Below are 27,461 nucleotides of genomic sequence, written 5' to 3'. Positions count from 1 at the left end.
AGAAGCTTTTAGTAACTTGAGTTTTGTAAAGTGCTTGTTCAGATATTAAAGTAAGCTAAGTACCGGAGCCGGTCAACAAATTGTTACGATTATTTCTTAATATTTTAATTGATGTTGCTTCTATAAGACTAGAATTTTTTAATTAATTTTCTTTCGTGATTTTCCCTGCTTTTAATAAAGTAAAAATGTAATTATTCACACTTAAAATATGTACCAGTAACCTCGAAACAAAATAAAACTGTTTCATACATATTGTTATAAAGTATAGGATTTGTTTGTTTGGGCCGCGGACGAGAGCGAAAGCGTGCCCGTGGTCCCGTCCCGATGCGTTGGAGGAACAGAGGGGTTTAGTGGGTATGCCTCCGCTATGGAGGAGAATCCCACATAACTACCGCGTCCCCCCCGGGGCGCGGAGTAAGCATAAAGCATTCCCCTCTGAAAAAAAAGGATTTGTTTGTTTGCATTGAACAGGCTCCGAAAATATTGATACGATTAGAAAAATTATTTCACTGTTCGAAAGCTACACTATTCCCGGGTGACATTGGCTATATTAGGATTTTTTGTAGCTATAAAATATAGTTAAAACGTTCTAAACTATTGGGGCTAGTCACCATTTGTATAACATTTATGATGGGATAATCGAAATAGGATAATAAAAATAATATTTATTCTTTAACTATAAAATCATAAAATGTCTCGTCTAGACAAGTTTAATAGTAGCAATATAATTTATAGCTGTATTGGAACGTGCTTATAAAATGTCTATTGTAAATATTGTTACTATAAAAATGTATTGTAAAATAATTTAAACTTAATTACATCTTAAAAACAAGACGTGAAATTAAACCGTGATGGCAAGGATACCAGGGGTGGCGAACCTTTACGTACCAACGTGCTATTCTTCTTAAAAAACGTATGAATAAATTTGACTTTTAGATTATTGTTAGCTTTACGTAGCGTAGAAATAACTAATGTTCGCTTACTATACTTCACTTTTTCGTACTCCATTATGAATTTTGTAATCAGTAACTGTCCAAAGTATTGTGACGAGGATAAAACGCATACCATTAGTTCGCCACCTCTGATATTGACTGTCATAAAACAAGAGAATAGCCAATAACTGTTAACGAAGCTTACCGTCCACCACATTAACTCAAGCTGGTTACAATAAACATTCTATAATGCTTTACGTGTGTCTAAGAAGATTGTCTCGTATAATTGATTTGCAAACTACAAATCCACCTATTGATTCCAGTTTTAACAAAATCGTTCATTTTACAGATCAATCAAATGTAAACTGATAGTAACAACATAAAGAAATATTCATTTATTAAGTGTACAGTTAGCTGCAAAAATGTGTACACATTTACAGAGATTCATAAACTTGTATACGCATTTGGTTTAAGAAATATATAAACATATATCCGCCCGAATTATATCGTCCATGAATACATCCTAATGACGAATATCTATAAATACGTATTTTTGAAACCCAAGGCGTATACAAATATCTAAACATTGGTAAAGGTATACAAATTTATGCAGCTGACTGTACTATCAACTCATTTATCTTTCTTTTTTACACTATAATTTTATCAGACAGCACTTGGAGGTCCATATATTTAAACCTAATATCGCTAACCAAGCTATTAATAACGGAAACCCTCATGTTACGTTAATATAAAAATACGCAGCGAAGCTAAGCTAGCTCTACAAAATTGCCTCATTAATCATGGACGTAAATGGATCAGGAACGCATGAAAAACAACTTTTTCTAGAACTTGTTTTTATTTAAATAAGCTTATAAATCGTCGTTATATTTATACTAGTAGTCGCCCGTGACACCGTCCGCGCGGAAATAAAAAAAAACTTAATTAGTATCCTATGTGTTCTTCCAGACTATGGTCTACATTTATGCCAAATTTCAGCGGGATCCGTTCAGCCGTTCTGGAGATCTTGAAACAAACTTCCATCTATCCAAACATTCGCATATATTATATTAGTAATATTAACACAGACAGCAATTGATAGTCATGTGTTCTACAATGTTATCCAAAACTAAATTATATTCTTAGAAGAATTTTGATAACATAAAATTATTTTAGATATTTACAATAGAGGGCAGTAATTAAGAAGTTGGGAATAACGAATTAAGACAAAGCCCGAATGTTGTCATTAGAATGTCCAACTGACGAGGGTTAGAAACGTTTTTACTCCAATGTTCTGCGCTAATCTGATTAACCACCGCTTAAATAACTCTGCGGCCGTTTTTTGTACACTTTTTCCGTGTTTAAACCAAATTACGGATCATAATTAGAATTACATAAAGTTTGTAACCATTACCTGAACTTCGGTTAACCTTATGACGGCTTAAGTAATCCAAAGATTTTGGCAAATACGCGTCATAATATTTGATAGCATTCAGCATTGTTTGACACTTTTGTCCATAATTGAAATTGAATTGAATTTAATTACCAAATTGACAAAAATATCGTTTGTCAATTGTTTATTGGTTAGTTGTTTTCTACGAACAATGAATAGTATTTTATCACAATGTTTATTGTCATTTTAAGGCAAAGTAAACTTATTATCACTTAGTTACGTATTACCATCGAATATTCTGTGAAACTAATAATTTTTCCTTTTTTTAATACGCTGAAACATCTAAAACATTCTATAAACGCTGTGTTCGCGAATATCTATGTACTTTTCAATATCTGATTCACGAAACGGGAGTTTAATTTTCCACACCATTACCCGTTTGATACACGATTCTTTACACTCGCCACGTCACTTGGCATCGCTCAAGTGTAACCTGGAACTTTTAAATCATCGATAATGGCTTGTCTGTACCTTTAACAGTTCAAACATCTGAGCACGGGGTTATAAAAGTTCTGTATACCTATTTAACTTGTTATATTTTACCGTTCTTGAAAATGTTTCTCGTGGATTCCCACTGCTTAAACACCTGTACAAAAACATGCTGTGATTCTTCTCATTTTCTATATTAATATTAAAAAGAGGTATGATTTGATTGTTTTGTTTGCATTGAATAGGCTCCAAAACTACTGAACAGATATGAAAAATCTTTCACTGGTTGGAAACTACAGTATCTCCGGGTGACATTAGCTAAATATTTTTTAATTAGCACGACAGAAGTCATCAAACAGAGGTATCGTTTAGGTTTTAAACAGATTTTTTGTCGGTGGAAACCTTCAGTTTTACAATACCTTTTAACCCGTGACTACACTACTTACAAAGTCATACCGACTAAATTGAGAAATCTTAGCATTCACCTTAAATAAAGCTCTTAAAATATTAATTATAAGAAATTTCATCACTTGTTTAAGCCAAAGTAGCCCAGTACCAGTGCCAAAGTAAGTCTCTCATTAAAAAGTTTTGAAAAATAAAAGCGGCCAAAAATTCAATTCGCTAAGAGTCAACTTACACAAGCAAACTCATTACTGGTCTCAGGAAGGAACTATTTTGGGTGAAAAGACGTGAAGCGGGTGCACGCGTATTTAAGCAATGTGCAAAGACCGCTCAAGTGTCGCCCTCGAGCGGACGAAATTTGTATTTTTAATGAATTTTACAGCTTGTTCAACGTTGGAAATTGAAAGTCAGATATTGTTATGTGCACATTAGATAATCATCATCAACATCATCGTAATCATCATCAACAGCAGTCTACAAATACCTTTCTTACCATGGTTTTCTGAGACTAAAATATCCGTACAAAACATATCATCTTCCCTGTCATTATCTTTGATAAAACAGAGATTACAACATATTTGAAACGGAGATTTAGGACTCAGAAACCTAAGATTAGTGCAGTAATCAGTGTCTTTTCTTAGTTTTATTCAGAGAATTTTGTAGAATGTTGCCAGTAAATATCAATCCATACTAACATTTAAGTAAATAGAGTCCCGGTGGTCACAACATTCAATCGTCCGCACGAGGGTCGCATTTAGATGAACCTTAGAGAATTTGTAGCAGAGTTTAACTTTACATCTTGCTTTGAATCCTGAATTCTACATACGACAAAGAATAAATCGAAGCTCAAATGTGGTAGAAAACGGATGACCAATATACTTACGTTGCTAGTTAGCAATTTTAATTTAAAATGTAGTTCGTAACATTAATATTAGCAGAATAACTCTAAGTTATTATGTAAATAAAAATTTAAATTAAATATTCATTAACTACAACAACCGAACTGTATCGATAGAAACTTCGATCATCTTTGCCAATCTAATCTTTAATTAAGTGTAGTATTAATCTCCTAAGGCATAGGTAACAGATAAACACAAGTAAATAGCAACAATTTATTGAACGTAATAAAACCTCATAAGTGAAATAAACAATATATTTCCTAGTAGGTAGATGAACTCACGAAACAATACTAAAGCGAGTCAAATGAAATTGTCGGTACGATCGCAATAACGTTTTAGAGAGATCACGTATTGCTACATATTGAAACGTTCCTTGTCTCAACATTAGGAGACAAAGAGGAGTCGCTAAGGAAGTATCTTTATTAAAGAAAATAAACTTGACTCGAAACTAAAGTACTGAATGAAACTATTGCAGTGTGCAGAAAGACCAAAAACTACGTTCTTTCAACATGTTTTTGAATGTTAATCTTTCTTATATATATTAAATACGAATGTTTGGATGGATGGATAGATATTTGTTACAAGGTATCTCCGGAACAGCTGCATAGATCTCGCTGAAATTTGGCTGAGACGTAGAACATAATGGAATAGCACATATGCTTCTAATGAAGTTATTTAATTCCGCATAAGCTTCTAATTAAATTCGCAGGCGAAAGCTATTAACATAAGTTAGTTGCAATGGTTAACTTTTTAAAAATGTCTCCTATTTCACTACAATCTTTGGAATATTCAACTGACCTACTTTGAACAATATCCAAAAATACAGAAATGTAAAATTTGTAATTTGTTAAAAGTGAATATTCTATTTTAGCTTTGAAATTTTACGTGGTCCGGTTAAGGCAACTTAATTACATACAAGCACTTTGGTTTGAGTGCACTCCGCTTGCTTCGTGACCACCTAAATACACGCCTTAGCGTTTTATAACGAATAAACCGCTAGAATTTTCGAAATGTAAGTTTATTTTTTTTAATATTCAAATATGACGACCTCGTAAAGTAACCACTTTTGATAATATGAGGCGAGTGGGGATAATAATTGTCGTAAAGTTAATTGAAATTTTAGTCTAAATTATTTACTTAATTGACTATTCAAGTCAAACTTTCTAGATATTATTTTACGAGTATATTATCTTATATTGAAGTAGTTTTAAGTTAAAAAATTTTCAATACATTTTATATATAAAATAAAAAAGTTAGAAAAATCCCCATTTCCTACTTTATTTAAACTTTTAGTTCCTTCATTTTGCATCAATTAATGATAAAGCAGTGAATTTAAAAACTGAACTTTAGAATTATTTTCGTAATTTTTACACCAAGAATCTCAAAAATTGTGTCATGAACGGTCACACGGATCGTACCTTGCTGTATCCGTATCGAATAACGAAGACATATCCTTTCATCATAAGTTAACGACCACCGCAATTTGCTAGCAACTATCCCTCGACTAATGGATTAAAGTGCATACCGTGACATCAACTCGGGCGGAGATTTATGCGAACAGACCATTCTCTAATTATAATTTACTTTGGTAATATATTTAATACTGAAATTAAAAGCCAAGAAAAAAAAGATAAGTCATACTTTCATAACGATATGTTAAGACTAGCTGTAGACCGCAGACGGCCGCGCATAATAAATAAATAAACTTAAATATTAGCCTATGTACTCTTCCAGACTATGTTTTATATCTATGCCACATTTCATGTAGCCGTTCTGCTGACAACTTTAAACAAACATCCATCTACACATCCAAACATTCACATTTATATTATCATTATATTAAGCGCGTGTTATTAAGTACATACAGATTGTTAAGTTAATTTAATAAGTTAAGATAAATATCACTATCCGCAGCTCTATAAAGTTAAATCAAAGACTTAATTATATTACTTCATAGTACACAGTACACTAATAAGTTACATGTCTAAAGGAACAAATTATGGGACTCGTAGTTTCTGAGTTAGTCCGTAAAAGAATTCAAATTATAGTAAATATAAACTTTAGTAATATTACTCTTCCCCAATATATAAAACATATTTCAATAGATATCTTATTTCCATGGAATAATATGGTAACCAATTAATATAATTTGCAATTGCTCGTATCCGTACAAAGTTCGTAGAATAACTCAACACGAATTCTCTGCAAGTGTAGTTTGTTACATGAGTACACAAGTGTTTTTTTTTTCATTTATTTAACTTTTTTATTTTTGTATCTCTCTTTTGCAAAAAAATTGTTTAATTTTTGTGGTAATTACATCATACAATTTTCATATGATTCTAATTGTATTGTACTGACTTTATTTAATCCGTCAAACCACAGAAAAAATTATCAAGACGATTAGACTTATCCGACTGTTGCGCTTGTTTTAGTGTTTATGCCTTGAAGGCAAGTTTATGGCGTATTGAAATTTGAAATCTATTTCAGATGTACATATTTACTATACTACAATACTATTTACCTACTGAAAATACCTATGTAAAAATTTACATTTTGTAAGCATTATATAACAACGCCATCTATTATTGATATTAAACAATACTTCCTAATAACAAGTTTTTTAAGGCTTATACTGCCCTCTGTAACAAGCCCTGAAACATTTTCAGCCTTCGTTTTCTACAAAATCATAATTTGCTAAAACCAAAGACAAGGACTTAGTTTGATAGTTTTTTCGTTAGATGGTACTTTATGTGATTTCAGCAGTATTTTTTTATATATTTTTACAATAATTATACAGCTTTGATTATTTTATATAGTACATAATGCAGATCATTTGTACGTAGAATTTAATTTCTTATGTTTTACAATAATTAAGATCTTTGTGGAGGCATCTTTCTAGTATATGTAAAATTGTCTTACGTCGAAAAGTTGGAATTCACAAGACCATTTTGAAACATATAATTATGGTCTTTTTAAATTATATTAGATATTATAAAAGTTTTAACATTTTATTCAAATGTTTTAGTACTAACTTATATAAATGCCTTCAGTATTCAATACCATAGTTGAACAAAAATCAATGCGGTTTGGCAACAAGACATTTGTCTTTGAACATAAAGCGGATTCAGCGCTTTAGCCCATAGACAATGACACAATATTTTTACTATTTATCTTTAAAAATAACAACAAGGTAAAGGGTGTCAATAATTATTTTTAGTTATATTTTTCTAAATAAACTTGTTTGATACCCATCTTTTTGTACGATTGTGAACGAAAGTAGAGATTCGTGTAAGAATTTTTAAAACCAAATACTTTTTTTAGCCTATATCTTTTTCATAAATTTCATAAAGCTGTAATTGAATGATGTTTGAAATAGAAATGTATTTTTATTAGTTTTTTTACTTTATGATTCTATAATAAATAGGTTAGTAGTCTAAGTGTGGTTAGGTTAAAGCGCTTTACTGCTGAAATATATAGGGCGTTACGAATGTAAGATCACAATGTTTCATAGTTAGTCCGTTTCAGACGGAGCGTTGCCATCGCTTTAGGCGCTGTATCTCACCCTGTGTCCTATAATGCAGAATGGGATTTGGGATACACTACATTAAAATTTAAATACGAAATCGACTCACAAAATTTCGGTAAGTGGAAGATTTTTTATATATTTTCAAGTTTTATAAACTAGATTTAACGTTAGCAATTAAAAGTAATAATAATTTGAAATGTAGACAATTTTTTTTGCGCAATATCGTATCTCTACATATAAAAACAAGCGAGCTGAATATCAATACAATATCAGAGAGAACTCTGTAATGCTTTAATTGTTGCTATAATTCACATGTTTATGCAATTTAAAAATATTTGCAAACAAAATTCATGTATATAGCATAACAAGATTGTTATCATTAATATAAACAAATAATACATTTGTTACGTTATGTATCTGTATAAAACAAATATAAATTGACTCTGAAAACATGTTATCTCGACATAAATACAGTGTAAACAAAGTCCTAAACATATGATATTTAAATGATAAACGATATAGTAGAGTATATTGAAATGTTCTTACTATTAATGATTCCATACACGAAGACAATGATATGAAATTCTAAATTAAACAAAAATCAACCAAATGATTTTTTTTAAATACTATGATGTAGAAAAGGAGGATGCGACCACCTGGATTCGACAAAATATCGAAAAGCTAATAAGTATTATAATTTGGTAGTATTACTATTTATTTAAAATCAAAATATAAAACTACAAAGTTTTTAAATGTTTAAATGTCATCGTCACTTCGTTTATCGCATTTAATATGTTATATTTTAAATCGCTATTAGAAGCAATAGCATCAGTCAGTTTGTGTGAGAAATATTCCGTAATTCTTTATTAAATATTCTTCAAGTAACACAGTAATCATTACATTTTAGTAATAGGCAAAAAGTTATAATTCTAGATATATGAATTAGTTTGACCTAATAAGAGTGTATTCTCGCCTCCCTGAAACTCCCCCTCTTCGATCCCTTATCATATCTAAATTAATGCAAAGGTTAATGCGGATCTCAATGCCAGAGTGTCGGTGAGATCTAGGTCGATCGAACCATTTCCAATAAATTACTGGTACATAATAAACAGACATTCTATTTAAAAGTAAAAAAATAAGTAAGTGCGCGCGTTTTGCAATATTAATGCCATTGTGGTGCTTTATAATTTCACCGAATCTTATCTGCTTTAACCAGCCAGTGGGCCAGCGAAAGTTTTATTAGATCCTTCATACACAAGGCAACGTAAATATTTGAAACTCGACGATTATAACCGCTATGCGTCTTACGCAATACCGTACCATAGCGAATTTTAGTCACCAAATCTAGTCGATCGCAACTGTTTGTCAAATTCGTCGCGAGTTCAAATTTATGCAGATGACATGTAGTCGCTATGCATATGGTCCGAATAGGGGAATGGCGTCAACGATTCAACGTTGTGTGTAAGGAGCATAACGCAGGGAAACAGTATTAGTTTCGAAGTCTAACGTTGCTTTACCTAAGAATAAATAGAGAAAATATAGGCAGAGGTCTACGAGAAAAATATTATCTTCGAATGCACACTGTAGAACAATCATAACTAATTAACAGCTGCTTTATCCCGGTTTGATAAAACGATTGTGCCATTGTCAGACAACACCTGACGTAATGAAAAAACAAAAACTAGGTCAAAATATTGTACAGCAATGCTTTGAATTCTGAATTCAAAAGTTTTTAGACGCTACAGGAAAGTCATACATAAAATGTGTAATGTACTTTAAATGATATATTTTCTCGTATCATTTATTTTGGTTAGTGTATAATTTTATCAATCCAAAATTACATGAAAATATAATTTTAAAATTGTCTCTACTCTTCTTAAATCTTAGATCACATCAACTTTGTGTCTGTTAAACTATAAATTTTCTGTAGACAACATTCTAAATTTCTGAGTCCGTGAGATACGAGAGGTATCATAAAAATTCGAAGAATTTCAGTTTTATGTGTTTGTCAAGTACTATATATTACATAACATCGTACATAAGTGGGCCACACTCACATGAAGCACCACAGCGGAGCCTATATCGGCTGAAACATCTCGGCATTTCACGCAAGGTTATTCGCAGCCAGACCTTGTGGCACCTACTCTAAGCGTATATTGATTCTAAAGGTATTTTTATATTTTACAATATAGAAATAAATTGAATGAAAGGACACTTTGATGTATTTTAATATCAACTTTGACCTTCAGAATATTGACATTTTTTATTTTAAATATCAACTCATTTTCATAGAATGAATCTCAAAACAAATGACTGAGGCATGTTACAATAAAACATTTAACGGCGAGTTTCCACTGCCTCTCATTTCTGTTTGAAAAAAGATAACAATAGGGTTTTTAAAATGCGATTTGGTAAACATAGGATTTTACGGTAGTGACATTAAATAAATGCCATAAAATAAGCTGAGTTTGTTTCTATATTTATCTAGTTTGTATGTTAGGAACAAAAATATAAGAAATTATAAACTTTTCCCTTCGATTTAACTCCTCTTAAAAATCATAATAAATTTGTTTAATAAAAACCATTACTTTTACTAACAAATGTAACTAATGTGGGTATATTTAATTTTTAATATCTTTTATCAAAGTGATATTTTGTGACATTAACCTATAGCAAAGATTGAATTCTCTGATTTGATTTTTATATAAAAATAGGTTAGAAATAAAATGCGACCTAATAATTTCGTTTGTTAATGGAAGCCAACCCAGCAACCTACATTTCAAACTTATACATCGATCTACATGACCTATAAATAATTCAATTTTTATAACTTTCTGTTAATATAGAAAATAGAATAAAGGATATCACTCACTTCAGTGCAATCAGGACTCGATACAGCATCCACCAATTCACCAACTTATATCACTTAATGTTTTAGCACACACATTAATTACAAACATGAAAAACGTTATAAAAGCAATAAGACTATGTGAAATTATCATTATAAAACTTAACTAAGTTTTGTAACCTTGAAATAAGTGACGAAATTAAAACGACAAACGCAAGTATACAACTTAAACCCAAATTAAACTTTCTTGCATGCACAAAACTAAATTACGGTATTATGAGAAAAGTTTCCAGTTATTTAACAATCACTATATTAATTCTCGCACAAAATTTAAAAAACCGTACTAATGACATAAAGATATAAACTATATCGCCATATACCAAGTACAAAGCAATACTGCCAACATAAAGATACTAATGTTTTCGAAATTGTCGAAAATATTATTTTTAACCACGTAAAGTAAAGTCCAAATCAAACAAATATTTAAGACTATTTTTACAAATAAATCTACCGTTTTTTCGGAAAATTATTATGAATATATAAAGGTTTAAAAAGAAAAAGGTTTGTCAAAGATTGTAAAACAAAATATTTTACAGTGCAATTGATGTCATGTGTGCTCTTCAAAAAATGGTATCGATTCAAAAATGTTTTTCATAGATAATTTGAGTTAATAAAATTAAAAGATGAGATTTTAGAAATATGTGTAGAGTCCAAAATTAATACATATAGAAACATGTAAATACAAAGTATTATCTATCAAAATGTACGTGTTATGTATAGCATAAAAAGTTTGTCGCGAATGAAATGAGGTCGTGACTTGCACAAAAGCTTTTAACATATCGAAAATTTAAAAAAAACACGCAATATACGTAGAATACGATTTTTCTGAATAATTTGCATAAACGATTATTTTTAACGCCCCCACTACGTGTGTGTGGGTGATCGCATAAATTATGTCGCATTTATGTTAAATAAATTACAGCTTCATACCTTCACGCGTTTTTTAAAAAAAGGGTCTTGACAGACAGACGGACGGACAACAAAGTGATCCTATAAGGGTTCCGTTTTTTTCCTTTCGAGGTACGGAATCCTAAAAATATATTCAATATTAACTACCCAGTCGGGGTGACTTTACACTCGCAAAACATAACATGTCTTAAGCCTTCGTATTAACCTCTACATATTTAAATACATTTCAAAGTTATATTTTGGCTTATTAAAACAAAACTTTGATAAAATATACATATTAAAACATACATAAAACCTCGTATGTTATAAATTACTGTACAAGGCAAGACAATCCGTTCTTTATCACGTTTAGTCAGGCATGCCGAGGCGACATTTTTTCATTTCTATTTTACTTTCATATAATAATCATTTAAATATAAAAGTCTTGATTATGAAAAGGTGCAAAAAAGTGAAAAAGACAAATTCCCTGTTTAGCTAAAGTTGTTCTGTATTCAAAAGAAAACTTTGTGTTTAATGACTACAAGTTAGCATTTTCTATAAAGTAGGAATAATAACTCAGTAAATTATATAATTGTTTTTAGTTTGGTTTAGTTTTAGTAAATAGTTTATTTAATATAGTATTAATTAATTTATTTATTTTGTAGTGGTTAGTTATTTAGTAAGATTATATTTTAATTTATAATTAGGTTAATGATATTCTTCTTGGTTGAATAAATATATCTTTATAATGTTTTTATTAAAACTAACAAAATAGACAAACTCCTTGATTATAAGAAACAAAGACTTTTTACAGATTCAATTTCAGAGTCTTCTTTGTGTCGAGTAAAATACTGAAGTAATTTGAAATAAACTCGTGCGCTTTATGATGAATGTCGACTATTCTTTACATTCTTGAAACCTTTGTGAGTTTAATATCAACGTATATACGAAGTATTAAATTCTTAAGGGGCTTTGTTATTGCGGGTGTCAATTGCCCTATCTATACATATACAATCAACATATTACTATCTCATTTTTTTTCAAAGTGAATAAGAGGGACAACAATATGATTCTGTACAGATGTTTCGTCAATAGAAATGCTTGTGTCATTAAACACATTTTATTACTTTTTACAAAATTTACCGTAGCCGTTTTATAATTTAAAAATACATTTCTTTGGATTTATACAAATATTACAAATTCTTCAAATCAAATCTTAACTTTTGCAACGTTAAAACATTAATGTAATTACCTGGAAACCTTAAACATGCCGAATTAAACTTTAACAAGGTTTTTAAAACTTTCATGCTCAAAGTTTGCGAAAGCGTGTTTCGCAAGTATTTCGCCTTTAATACACGTGAGCAAAGTAAGAACCCTCTTATACAAATGTGTATACTTATATTCATAAAATACAATTGAAGTTTTCAAATATATTATTTAAACAGTGTTAAGAAGTCGTGTGATAGTTTATATTGTCGCTGATAGAAAGTATGAGAACAAAGATTAATTAAATTAAACCATCAATCTGTTTGGATAAAGACATTCAATAAATGTCAATCGCATCAAACTATAATCCGCTACATTAGTTCTATTTTTCGAACGTCCGCTCTATAACTTATTGAATCTCTCTGGTCTGCGTTTACCAAATCAGTTTTTATATATATTTATCTTTGCTGTAGTCTACATTTTATACTAATTAAAATAATTGTCAAGTCTTTTTTGTTTAACATATTATTTTCATTTCACTGTTATCTAGAATCATCGATATCGTCTAGAAATTTCTCCGGCGTAATTTATATGGATCGCTGGATCTATGTGGGCGGAGAAAAACGTCTAACCTCCTACGTTAGTGGCAGGGTTTAAATCAAACTTTAATAGCTATGTAGGATATTATTTTTCTTTATTATTAGCGTTATTGGAACAGATAACTAAAACATTATAAACGTTCTTTACAATAAGTAAATTCAACCACCGCTTAAGGAATAACATTTGCTATGGTTTTTGGGTTTTACGGCAGACTTATATAAGGAGATCCAATATTTTTCTGCAGATCGGTGACTATAAATGATAATATTAGTACTATCTGATAAAAATGACCTCTACGCAGCATATTGCCAAGGATTCTGCCTAGCAAAATATTCATCTTTTCTACTGAATCTCGCTGTATAGTCGTAGTTCTCGAATCAAGAAGGATCAATCTCGTTTCACACTTATATAAAATACGTGTAGAATTTTCTTCGTAAGTTTTTTCTCTCAGTTCTCATCATATATTACATGTTCAATAGAAAAGATGTGTATTATAACTTTACTAGCGGTCGCCCGCGACTCCATCCGCCCGCAATTAAAAACAAATCAAAATTAGCCTATGTGTTGTCCCACACTATGTTCTACATCTATGCCAAATTTCAGCGAGATCCATACAGTCGTTCTCGAGATACCTTCTAACAAACATCCATCCATCCAACCAAACATTGGCATTTATAAGTTTAGTAAGAAGTAAAATAGACTTATTAAATAAATTACACTAACTTTTAATCAAAGTTTCTTGTTTGTATGATATGTAGGTGACTTTGAAACTGCTTACGTGTCTACGCTTTTAGCGTTAAAGAGCAGCGTAGCAAGTGCTATTTCAAAGTCACCGTGCTTTTATTCATCCTAATTTAAATCAGCTGAATATAGCTTATACATATAATAGTGACCAATATAAGTTTATGTAACTTAACGCTTTGTAAGTTAACATTAGCTATATAAGGTTTATGAGACATTAAAGAACTATACAGGTGTGATGAAAAAGAAACTAGCAAACGAAGTCATATTACTCGATATTTAGAGAAAAAATAATATCGTATAGCCACAAAGAGGCTATGACACAATTAACATAAAAACACGCCCAAAAAAATTACCCTTCTGTCAGGCAGATAAAAGGTTAATCAATCTAAATAATCTACAAAATTATATATGAATAAAATACTTAGGTATTCGTATTTATGCTTCTTCGATGAAATAAAACAAATAACCAAATCACGCTACTTTATTTTATCTAGACAGAATTATATTACATTTTTGCCAACAAACATAACAAGGCGTTCAAGAGGTACTGAGCTTAAAGAAAAACTTGACACAGTTTCAAAGTACAACTGCGGCTGTAGCTCTCTGTACCACATAAACGACTATTTGGCAACGGTGATGTCTTGCGCAGTAGACCTAGATTTTATGGGATATAGCTGTACATAGGTTATGTAAATATACATAATGTTATAGGTTATATTATATGGATCGCTAAAGACGGACATATATGAACTGCTTTAAGAAGTAGATACAGCTTAAGTCCGTGTATGGTTTAAGTTTCAATAAAAAGTAGAACGTGTAGTTGAGATGAAGGTTTCATAAAGAACGGTAATGTTCACCTTGCCATTGAACCCCTGAATACTGCTAAGTGCATAAACATATTTCTCCTTGAACCTACCGTAATTGTATTCACGAAGAGATTAAAAGAAGAAATTGAAAGATTTTTTTTATATTTATGTATTTTTATGTTATCATTATCAAGATATATTCTTTCTATCAATTAATCTTATTAACTTTTAACATCTCAGAAACAGAGCAGAGAAAATACTCAAGTAAAGACTATTACATAATCAATTTATCGAAGCTTATTTGGGTTAGAAGTATTTACAACTACCTATGTACAGGCATTTGTCGATCATAATCAAAGCCTTTATAAAATTTATTTCCCATTTTGCATATACATTTCACGTTGAGTTATGATCGACGCCCATTCAATGGTCGTAGGTAAAAGCTAACTCGTCAATGTACGCAACTTGTGACGTAAACATCGTCACCGCTCGTGTATCAGGGATGTGGGAACATCGCTGCGCGCAGCAGCGATCGATCGAATGCGCGCGCAACTCCGCCATCCTGGCTTCACTACAGAACTAAGCCATCATTCGAATTTTAAATCCGTAAGAAATGAGCGAAACTCGCGAAAAGTGATTGTCGAAAATAATTCGTATTTGGTGTTCGTGACCATTATTGATTTGGTGAAGCATAAAATAAGGTCAGTTTCTTGTAAATTTGTCAGCGTCTAATTCCTAGATTTATAACTGTATTTTCATTTTCCTAAGCCTTCACATTTTCTTACCTACATTATCCGCGATACGGAAAAGTGTCGAACGTAATATGTTTCGAAAAACAAATGAAGATATTATTAGGCTTGTATTAAAATATCAGATTTATTTAATTACTTAAAAAGAAATCTTTTATATAACTACCAGCTTTTGAACTGGAGAAATTTTAATGTGAAAAGATTCTATTTAAATTGTAAAAATACCTAACATTCTTGGTAATAATTTATGAATAAAATATTATTTTTGTAAATTAGAGCTTATCTCCAATGCATAGTCCTATTTTTTGCTTTGTTTTGCCTTTGACTTTAACATAAGAGCCCAGGAAAAAAATGTAAAAAAGTATTTGCTAATGGAAAGAGTTTATTTTACAATAAACAATTTTAATTTTTTATCTTCCCTTTTTGTATATTGCATACTAGAATAATCTTAAACTTGACAGTTATTAATTGATTATTAAATTTTGACATTTGGTTGCAGATATGTCGCCATTACGGGGAGCGGTGCTACGGTGGCGCCGCCAAGCGGACAACTTGACTTCCACGGTGAAACCCAGCGCGATGCCACCATCAAACGGCTCCTCAAGTAATCATTTTAAACTTATTAAAATTCTTCATTAAAATTATAAATTTTTATATTCACTTCTTTATCAGTGAACAGTGTGTTTATATAAGTATAGACAAACAAACGATATATTACTTATCAATTTGATCACAAAAAAGAATAAGAAGAAGCATTTTATATTAGTTTGAAACGTTTATGAATGGTAGTGTAGGAGATGGTTTAACAAATTATTAAGAGATATCTGAAATGGATCGATGGTTTGAAAGAGAAACTTACCATTTTGTAAAGTAGAATATGTTTATGATCTACCCTGATGTATTTTCTCTTACCTCTATTTTAAGTTTTTTTCTCCAAATTTTTCTCTCAGACAGTAATTAAGATATCATACTCCTTCTTCATATTAACATGCTTTAAAATCGAATCAGTGGAAGCGATAAATTGTTTCTTTACATAGATGGCTTATAATTTATTTATCGATCACGTTATGTTTCTAATATACCTATGAACTTCTGACACGATGTTAGTACATCTAAAATCAAGGACATTATTTTTATCCGCGTTTCATAGGAAATATTCTAACGCGTGGGCGAGGCACGATGTGTCTGACGTTGATTATAAATGTTTTATGAGTTTGTGAGTGACATATTTAAATAAGTGGGATACACTTTACACTTTAATGGTGAAAATATATTTTTAATAAAAAATTACAGTGTGCCAGTTCATTCAATTCGAGTTAAAATTGTGTAATTTAATATCTCCAGATGTAAAAGTGTTAAAAGTCAAAGTTAAAAGGATAAAGAACGTTTAGTTTTCGTTACTTTTTGTATGTACATATACATACATTTAGTAAGTAAAAATTGTTTTGAAAATTATGTAATTTAATTACAAATTTCGTTATTAATGTATCAAATACCATATTAATCGTTAACATAATTTGGAGTGCATATTTGATTAGATGAATACAGTTATCTTTAATCGTAGTTGTCCTAAATAGGCTTCCGTTTATTTAAATCCACTATAAATATACAACACCAAACAAACAGTAATTATTTTCAAAATGTTCTTGACTTTATATTTGTGGCAATTCAAGCTACATAGCATTACATCCATCTTACTTACTTACTCCGATATGATACTCCGACGCAAGAGGTCCCAAAGTCGCCTAGCATCTATATTTTTAATAGCGTATGAATATTCACATAATCTCTACTTTTAGCAGTATCACCACCTGTGACGGGCGGCACTGCGACAGAGTATGTCCCGATGTCATCCACAACAGTCCCTCAGGAGTCGACAGCTGAGAAGGTAGCCGCGGAGGTCGCACACAAACTGAACATGGAGACTTGGCAACTGGTTGCCATCCTTGTTGGTAAGTTGCCATTTCTGTCTACATCTTCTAACTATATGTCTAGTTTTATAATGATGAATATTACATCTGTTACTTAATATGAATGTCAAGTATCCAGTTAATTGTATTTGTGAATGCTTATGGTAAGAGAGTCGGTTTTTGAGATTGTGTCAAAAATTCTATCTAAAAGTTCAACAATTATAAAAACAAAAGATCTTAGAATAATTTGTTCGTATATCTCTGGAAACAAATTTATGAATTAAACTAAATTTAATTACGGTAACAAATCTAATTAATTCAAAATATTTAATTAATTTACAAAACAATCTAGTTTAATTAAAATAATTAATTATTCTAACAACTTCTTTAAAGTCAAGATTAATTGAAGTTTAATTAAATTTCTCCCATCTTTAAAATATTTTCTACGTGCTATATTAAAAGTTGTAAATGTCAACAAGTAACTTGTTACAAGCTTTAGGTTTAAATTCAGTTGAGAAATAATATTTAAGTTCATATTAAATTATTGCTGAATTATAAAGCAAAAAATAACCTTGTCGAAATCAAAGTTTCCTTTCAAGTACGACGTGGATGTCTTCAAGACTAGAGCTAAAATGCATTTACAAGCCAGAACAACATTTCAAGACGAAGTAGAATAATCGTTACGAATGCTTATAATTTGTTTCGAACAGGCGTTGGCGTGGTCATCCTAGGCATATGCTTCTGTTGCATCCGGCGATGTTTCCGCAAGCGGCGCTCGAAGGACGGCAAAAAGGGTATGAAGGGGGTCGACTTCAAGTCCGTCCAGCTCCTGGGCTCAGCTTACAAGGAGAAGGTAACGTGTGAACATTTAAAGAAGCAAAGTACAACGACTGCCACTACTTCAAATAATACTAGCAACGCAAAGAATATGAAATGACAATGATTACTTAAATTACAGATTGTCCCTTTACTAAAAATAGTACTTGGTCTGCGTATCCTTTGACCTTTCTTAGTTGGAGTAACCGTGACCTTTTAAAGGGTTATCAAGTTAATCAATTGTCGAATAGAAAATAATTGTCATGTTAATCAGCTGTATACTTCATTAGGTCTTTTTTACTGTTGTATGGACATAATAAAGAGGTATAGTGGTTTGGAATAATAAAATTGTAACGATTTGTCCCATATACAACTTTCGTATTAGTAAATTTTACAATATTCAGTTCAGAAACGTGTTTTTATTTAGTTTACAATATTACGTAATTAAATTTTCAGTTTTTTTTTACATCTTGACCTTTAATGTGTAGTTAAAGGTATTCGTTTTTTTTGGATTCATTACATGTAAGTTATAAGCTATTCACATAAAGTTTGCCGCGGGACGTGCATGTAGGTTCAGCCGGACATGGAGGAGCTCACGGAGAACGCTGAGGAGCCTGATGATGGAGACTCCAAGAAGGAGGAACAGAAGTTAGGCAAGCTCCAGTATAAGGTAACTAGATTTCAGCACAAAAGGACAACGATACTGTATGTATATCTTGTATATTATATATTTATTGTTTATATAATAATCTTGATAATTTTGTATGACATATTGTAGTCAACATATCCCATGAATTTATTTTTTGATATTTATTTTTCCCCTGCCCCTGAAGTATTTCCGAGATTCTTCTTATAATCTTACCTGAAGCCATATTCTAATCCCCTTCTCTTCCCACCATATTGTAACAAAGTAAGGTTATGTCGCAAACTTATTTTACATTAATTTTTCTTATGTTTCCCTGTATATTCCGCAAAGCTATCACCGTTCATTTCTTTATGTGTGAATCATTTTAATGTAAGTTTACATTGAAGTTTTGTCCCTCAGCTGGAATACGACTTTAACAGTAACAGTCTGTCAGTGACCGTGATACAAGCCGAGGAACTGCCTGCTCTGGACATGGGCGGTACATCGGACCCTTACGTCAAGGTCTACCTGTTGCCTGACAAGAAGAAGAAGTTCGAAACCAAAGTGCATAGGAAAACATTGAATCCCGTATTCAATGAGACTTTCGTCTTTAAGGTAAACCTTTTCTTTATAAACACTTATTGCTTAAAGGATGAAATAAGAAAGTGTAGTACACCCGCAACAGATGAGCATGTCTCGTAGATACATGGTACTAATGTAGAAAATCGGTGCAAAATCTGTCTGATGAATACACTAATTACTGATATATGGAGCTCTTACACAGAGGGAATGTTAGTTCTTATTTCATGTATATCAATTTGATCTTTGTCCAGAACGTACCATACGCGGACGCGATGAATAAAACTCTGGTGTTCGCCATTTTCGACTTCGATCGTTTCTCGAAGCATGACCAGATCGGTGAGGTAAAGGTGCCGCTGTGCCAGGTGGATTTGGCACAGACTATTGAAGAGTGGCGTGAACTGCAGAGCGTCGAAGGCGAAGGTGGACAGGTGCGATATAATAACAGTAGCAAAAAAAAAACGAACGAAAAAAATATTCAAATTATATTTTTTTCAATTTGTAAAGATTATTTTTTCTATTTCTATTCATATAATTTCACTTTTTATAAGGTAAAAGGGTTCTTTGCTTATCTATAACTTGCTATACTTGAATATATTAGGATATTAATATTAAAGTTTTACTTTTCAGCGAAAGATGATTTCTTCAGAGTGGTAATTTATTTTTGGGTTTAGTATATATAAGGTTTAAATAATTTAACGATTAAATAATTCAGTCAGCTTCCTGATAAAATGAGTACAATTAATTAAAATTATAATTTGTTCTAAATTAAGTAAATAAATTTGATATTTAAAATAAAACATAATAAATGAAGCGACACATAACGTTACATCTTATAAGGTGTACTAAATGAAAAAAATTCTAAACTTAAAAAATGCATAAATAGCAAAAATGTTAACCACATACGAATGTGTTAACAATAAACAGACACCCAGGTCACATCAACAATATATATAGTATGTACACAAACTAATAAATAGGTACATTAAGGTAGATATATAACATGGTCTCATGCACAGTATTAGCAATAAGGCAACAAAGCAAAGAAATACATGTAAGCGCAAAATCGACTAAGAGACAACTTTATCTTTTTTTTTTCTTAGCTTAAGCTAACTGACAAAACACACCCACTGATACAGCCATTCTTACGCCTTTCACAAATCACTATATCACATTGTATTTAATGCAGACATTACATTTATTTATATGATCGATGGATTTGTTTTGGCAGATCAGCATTATTTTCGATAATACACCATTCTTTCAAATATTTTGGATGTGTTCCTATTAATTTTTTTATTAAAGAAAAAATGTGAATATTTAAAAAAAAAATAATTACAAAACATTGAAAGAATGGTTTACTTTTTTAAAAATTTTCTGCACTTTTCAAAGCTGAGGGTTCTTGACAAAACTGCTAATTCAGTATCATATTATTTAAACAATTTTGTTTATTCAAAACATGTCAAGATACCTCTGTCAAATGAGTCGTCATTTATTTTTCCGAGAAAAAAAAATTAATTTCGACGACAAAAATGTATTTACTTGGTTTTTTCTCTTTTTCTCCATATTTTCTCTGCTCTGCTTGGCTGTGTTTGATTGTGTCCTGAACAATCTTGCATGCCGCTTCAAAAACGAAATGATCATTCACGTAAGTATTATTTTGAGACACATCAAGATGTTATAAATGTATAACGAATACGTTTTATTGATGTTATAAATACACAATTAATTGGAACATAGATACCATAACTAATTTCATGACGTGTATAATTATTAGGTTATAAATATAGGTATAGGTGTAAATTTCAACATTGGAATATAAAACATGATAGTTCCAGGATTCTTTTATCACCTTACCTTTTATCACCCATCATACCATATTATTTGTGTTGTTTATTTTGTTTGTTCCATCCAACACTCTATTTAGTTTATATTGCGGCTGGGGAATGATGCATGTCGTTCACAATCCTCTTATAACCTTGAACTGTCATTTGTTACCAAAAAAAAACAATTGAATTAATCATTAACAACTAATTCGTTATCTCCTCAAAAGTTGATTAAAAGAAAAGCAAATGACATTTCAACAACACTTTTGTACGTGATTGTACACTAGCACACGAATTTTTCAAATTATATTTTTGCACCCAATTTGGCTATAGCGTCTCATCTTACGCAAGTTGTAACTTAAAAAAGATGCTAACAAAATTATCTTTACCACTATATTTATAATATCGAATGTAATTCATAATTAACTTTTAAAAATAATTGTGCTTAATTTCAACAGATATAAACTAAATTAGTTGAACGTTTCGCAATCACACGTTAACATAATACATTGTATATTACAGCATAATTTCATATAAAGTTTAAGCTTTACAATCAATTAAAGATGCTTAACATACAATTTATATGATTACAAGTATGTTGCAGATCGCCATCTGGTGGACGAAAGAAGAAACGTGCCAGACAATAGTAACATTTTTGTCTTACATATTTTTATTTACAAGAAAAATAACGAGATGTAAATCATTTCTAAAAAAAAATACAGAAAGGACATTGTATATATATATTTCTCAGCAAAAGTGACACAATGTCATGTTTTTGTTTAATGAAAAGATAATTTTTGATTTAATAATTTAGTATATTTATCATTTTAAATCACCAGCTATTGCATACACCCTGTAGCTTTGTTTATTTCCTAGTGTGATGTACTGACCCTAATACAGTTTATTGATGTGTAGTAATGATCTTTCCTTTAAAGAGGTTAACCAGACAGTTTCCTTTACATTTTTAAAAATTTCTTTGAAACATGTCTTAATTTATTTGGCATTAATTTGTTACTTCTTTAGAGGATTTATATACCTACCTGTTATAAGTATATATGTATATATGTGTATGTACATAGATAGCTGCTATTAGATAATTGCGATCTGTTTCTAAAATGGTTGGTCTTATTGCGGTATAGAGAATATAGGTATATAATTAATTTAAACTTATATGTAAGGTAAATAAGGTCGCTATTAGAATGAAGAGTTGTAAGGATCGCTGCGAAGGTGAGCATAAGTCATTTTCATTTGATGATTTGAACTGGGTGTTAAGACATTGGCTTCATTTCGGCAACAGATCGTAATGTTATGATAAAATATTATCAATATGTTTTGATGTCGGCGGGAAACTGCTTTATAAACATATGTTTTAGGTTTGATGTGAAGTTGTTTTTTGTTTATCCTATAGTGTTTTGTTGGAAAGTTTATGTACCGTGTTTTATTTGATGTTCTTAGATTGATTGACGTCGATGTGCTAAAACGTTATATGTAACGCTATGATAATGTTCGTCAAATGATACATTTTACGGTTGACTGACTAGTTGCAAACTCCGTTATCCAAAAGGCTACCTAAACCCGACACTTTCTTGGCTATGCCATCCCGAGCACGTACATCCGCACAGTTTTTCGATAAAACGACGACAATCGGCATTATTTACACAAAATCAAACATGACAAAACATTCACTTGCGTCTCGAAAATCTGTGCCGATTTTACAACCCATGACAACGCTTTTAGAAGACCCACACAAAGCTATTGTTGGTTTTGATTTGTATTTTTAACCAATATGCCCTTATCCGCCCTAAGCCGCGATTTGATACCCAGTATATTTATATGTGTTACATTTAGCTTATCTGATCCGACTCAACGCTATGGATTCCTTACACAGTATCCTAACTCTTTCTTCCAAATTCACTATCCAAATCCTACTGTACCAAAATTTAATTTACACACACAAATTAATAGGATTTATTTTTTATTTCAATTAATAATACATCTTACAATCACAAAGTAATAGATTTATTAAACATAAAATTTTCAGTGTGGAATATTCAATTAATTAGACAAATGAAGATCGTACAAAATTATATTAATATTGTAAACGATACATAAGATATTTGTAACAGTAATGCACGTATCGGAACATATTTTTCAGGACAACAAGTTGGGAGACATTTGTTTCTCGTTGCGATATGTTCCGACCGCTGGAAAACTGACTGTTGTGATTTTGGAAGCTAAGAACTTGAAGAAGATGGACGTTGGTGGTCTATCAGGTAATCTCTTTCCATTTAACCGACTAACATTAGTTGATACTTGCAACTTCTTGACTACACTTTATAACACTTGATGTTTAATTTCAGGATTTTTAGGGTAACTTATTCTTTGTACATTTGAAGCTTGACTTTTCATTACATAGTATGCATGAGTAGTCAAATAAATACATTTCGTAATAATCATTATCTCTAACATATAATAGCATATAAACATTTAAATAAATATACAAATTATATTGTTCACACATTTTTACACTCTATGCTTTCTTATAGAATGTTCTCCAGGTGTTTTTTGACAGAAACATAATAATGACAAAAGTATTATAATCTTCGATTTAATTTTATAAATGATGCTAAAGGGCTTTTATTACATATTTCCCTATTGATTACTTCAATTTTTTTTAAATATCACAGCGCAAATTAAAGCACGCACTAAGCTTTCATTCTACTTCCGAAATTAGAATTTATTTTCGACTGTAATAAATATCTTTAATAATATTTTTAAATGAATATACATTCACATATATTATCTGTATTTCAAGCTACTTCCTAAAATAGCTACTGCATACAACATATAAAAATTTCAAGCACAACATTCATGACATTTAGAAAAACATATACACACATTCATTTTAATTTCATATTGTTCATAGTTTATCAATTCTAGGGGTAGAATAGTCTAGTTTTCCTTTATTAACAAACCATAAAACTAAGAACGCGTCAAGCTATAGGTTTTAGTAGTCAAATACAAAACATTCCATCTGTACATACATATATCACGTTAATTATGATTATAACTTTCTAATATGTAAATATTTTTTTCATATCCGGACGCATCGACGTGTGACAACAGATCCGTACGTAAAGATAGCACTAATGCAAAACGGCAAACGTCTCAAGAAGAAGAAAACAAGTATCAAGAAATGCACACTGAATCCCTATTACAACGAGTCATTTACTTTTGAAGTACCATTCGAACAAATACAGGTGCGAGCCGAGATTAAAAAAAAAATCAGTGTTACGGCGCATGCTACGGTGCGGTCTCGAATGTGGACAGCAGTTATATATTGTGTATTCCAAACGAACGCCTAAATATTGTAACATACAAACGACTTCCGTACATTATATTATTTGCTATTTTTTTCTGAAATGTTATAATTTTTGGCTAATGTCATATCTAAAATTTTTTGTATGTTAAAATTTGAATCTTTTGTTTTTAATATTTAGGCTTTTATTTGGAATAGGGATAATCGCTTTACTGTTTGTTGTTTGCTTCCGTCATTCGAAGTTGCCTGTACCATGCGTTTTGGTGTTGTGTACTAATTGTTGTGATACTGGACTTACCACCACTTGCATCCAAATCCGCCTATCCTTTGCCTATGTCCTTTTGTAAAACACTTCTGTGAAAATATGGCTCATATTTGCAAATTGCATTTCTTTGCCGTCTGTTTGATTATGTAGATATGGAAAAATAATTTCAAATTAACTTCCTTAACCTTCATCCTTTTAATTTGTATAATTCAAAGCAACATTATTTCTACTAACTTATTATTGAATGTTGACCTCCAGCCGTAATAATACGTTACAGTTGGAGGTTCTCATTTATTTGTGTGTATAAATATATTTGCTTTGCATTATATGAAATCCAATACAACTCCATACAAAGTGGTGTTCGACAAATCTCCCCTCGTAACTGCATTATAATTTTGGTGACTTCAAATTGTAATTACTTATGGTTTGAGGAATCCAGTCCCTCTTTCTTCTTCTGTATTTCTTCTTCTATAATTTCATCTATTTACATTTAGTTTCTTTTCAACTCTTAGTTAGTAGTTACATCCAATTTTTATTTTAAAATCCCCCCCACACTAAAACAGAGGTAAGAAGCATGTCCAAAAGTAAGTACGTCGTCGTAATTGTCGTTTAGTTATGTGGTAAAAAGTTTTATATGTGCTTATTGCATGAACATTCGCATACAAAAATATATAATCTATACGACCTACAAGATCCAGACTACTCAAATTATTATTCATTACTTATAATGATCTTAGTGCACATGTTTGTTAAAGAGTTAAGCTAAAGAATACATTTTTCGATTAATTCAATCTTTTTTGTTCTCAAAGATTTCATTATAATTTTTTCGAGCACCCACATTGTAAATCAACTCTTATTTTCATTTCAATAGAGTTACTAAACCAGTAAAAAGCCTTAATTTATTAATTTTCCAAGATTCCAAAATATATTAACCATTATGAAATATTGCTTGTTTTCTAAGTTTTTCTCTATTTTAAGAGCATTACTTTTTAATCATATAATGACACATCAATTTCAATGTATCCAAGCTACAAATTCACTAGACTAAAGAGTTTATATTCATATTCTTCACATCAATCCTTCTGTGAATTTGCTCCACCAAAATCTATCACATTTTTATAAAACATACTGTCGTCTCTTTCTTTACCACTGAAAATATTGAGATAGCAATATGTTTTGTTTGGCTCTATGGACAGTTAAATTCCACATTTAAATTTCATAACTCCTGTAGTAACTAGCAATTAGCTAGCCAGCTTTATTCTCCTTTGGCTAATAAGATATAATAATCTTCTAAAATGTCACAGAAAGTGAATCTAGTGGTAACGGTGGTCGACTACGATCGCATCGGTACTTCGGAGCCCATTGGCAAGGTGGTGCTGGGCTACAACGCGTCGGGCACAGAGCTGCGTCACTGGTCAGACATGCTGGCTAGCCCGCGGCGACCCATCGCCCAATGGCACACCCTCAAGGACCCTGATGATGGAGAGAAGAAGGATTAAGAGCACCAAGGTCAGTTGAAACGGAACACACAATACAGATTAACATGACCATTTTAAATAATCCTAATCTGTTCATTCTAAAATTTTTCAGTTCTAATTTCAAATTTCTAATTTGTATTGTTTCGTTTTCATGTCATCGCAATAATAAAGACGGTCAGGATGTTTAAGGCTAAGAGGTTAAATGTACTTTTGCTGTAATTCCAGACCCACGGAGCAGCATCATTTCACGGATGGACGAGTTTGGAGATCGGAGTATAAACGCCTTATCATTTATCAACCTATTGACTGTACCAATTTTGTTAACCTTCCTAAAGTATTTTCAAAGGTTTGACGTAGATAGTAGGCTTCGAATATTTAAACAGAGTAAGCTAAATATTTGTTACCGCTTAATATGACAGAATTAAAAGATCTTATATCTAAATAAATAAATATCTTTCCTGATATCTTGTTATAAATGTTTGCGCAACAATGAAAATATTTGAATATGTATCGTGCTGTTCCCTACCTCGGGAGACTTTATTGTTTATAATTTTTAACTTATTTTTGTCATTTATTTTTTAAGATATATTAACATCTTAATAAGTATAAAAAATCATAACAGATTAATTTATCGTTTGAATAATAAAGACAAGTATTTTTTTCTTGATGTTTAGGTCCAAGAGTTTTTATGAGAAAATGTAAAAATTGATTATGTTAAAAATCGCTTTAATTTATAACATCTAGAAGAAGTATTATTGTAATTATTTTAATTTGGAATTCATTCCTTTCTAAATATTTATCTGGTTTAACCTTCATAACGTGAGTCAACGTAATCACGATAAAAGCGTATTTTATCATAAAAATACATATAAAAAACCGCTATGTAAATAAGTTAAATCCTGTTAAATTTATTACATTCTATTTTACTATAAGTGTTATAGTATTGATACCTTTTAGTATAAATACAGCGTTCCTCCAAAGAAGACGGATGGTTTGTGTAGTTGGCATATGTATTGTAGGTTGATGTTAGCACTTGTTCGATTTGAGTCCTATGTGATTTGCTCTAATATTTTCTTTGGAGGAATTGTAGGCCTACTATGTACT

The 27,461-nt window shown here is 30.9% G+C and overlaps 1 protein-coding gene across 8 annotated transcripts; it reads left to right on the top strand.

Annotated features, from left to right (window-relative positions):
• The first annotated feature begins 7,646 nt into the window (after positions 1-7,646).
• Positions 7,647-27,029, top strand: Syti (synaptotagmin I). Of its 8 annotated transcripts, none has more exons than XM_013325612.1 (11): positions 7,647-7,753; positions 16,039-16,143; positions 17,339-17,491; positions 18,160-18,302; positions 18,837-18,935; positions 19,311-19,505; positions 19,724-19,900; positions 23,451-23,568; positions 24,422-24,555; positions 26,184-26,388; positions 26,583-27,029. In XM_013325612.1, exons 2-10 carry the CDS (start codon positions 16,041-16,043, stop codon positions 26,376-26,378), a joined length of 1,317 nt encoding a protein of 438 aa, XP_013181066.1. In that variant the 5' UTR covers positions 7,647-7,753; positions 16,039-16,040; the 3' UTR covers positions 26,379-26,388; positions 26,583-27,029. The 8 variants fall into 8 exon arrangements, with proteins under 8 accessions (XP_013181066.1, XP_013181074.1, XP_013181083.1 ...); XM_013325620.1 differs by lacking the exon at positions 7,647-7,753 and adding an exon at positions 15,346-15,491 and having other exon boundaries at positions 17,342-17,491; positions 26,583-27,028; XM_013325629.1 differs by lacking the exon at positions 7,647-7,753 and adding an exon at positions 15,346-15,491 and having other exon boundaries at positions 18,843-18,935; positions 26,583-27,028.
• The last annotated feature ends 432 nt before the right edge of the window (positions 27,030-27,461 follow it).

The sequence above is a fragment of the Papilio xuthus genome, unplaced genomic scaffold (assembly GCF_000836235.2).
Source record: "Papilio xuthus unplaced genomic scaffold, Pxut_1.1 DF828952.1, whole genome shotgun sequence".
Lineage (NCBI taxonomy): Eukaryota > Metazoa > Arthropoda > Insecta > Lepidoptera > Papilionidae > Papilio > Papilio xuthus.
This window is presented reverse-complemented; position numbering and strand designations above follow the sequence as displayed.

Coding starts and splice junctions, on each gene's coding strand:
- Syti (XM_013325612.1), top strand. CDS start 16,041: ATGTCGCCATTACGGGGAGCGGTGCTACGGTGGCGCCGCCAAGCGGAC. Junction 17,492..18,159: donor ACTGGTTGCCATCCTTGTTG/GTAAGTTGCCAT, acceptor TGTTTCGAACAG/GCGTTGGCGTGGTCATCCTA. Junction 18,303..18,836: donor GCTCAGCTTACAAGGAGAAG/GTAACGTGTGAA, acceptor ACGTGCATGTAG/GTTCAGCCGGACATGGAGGA.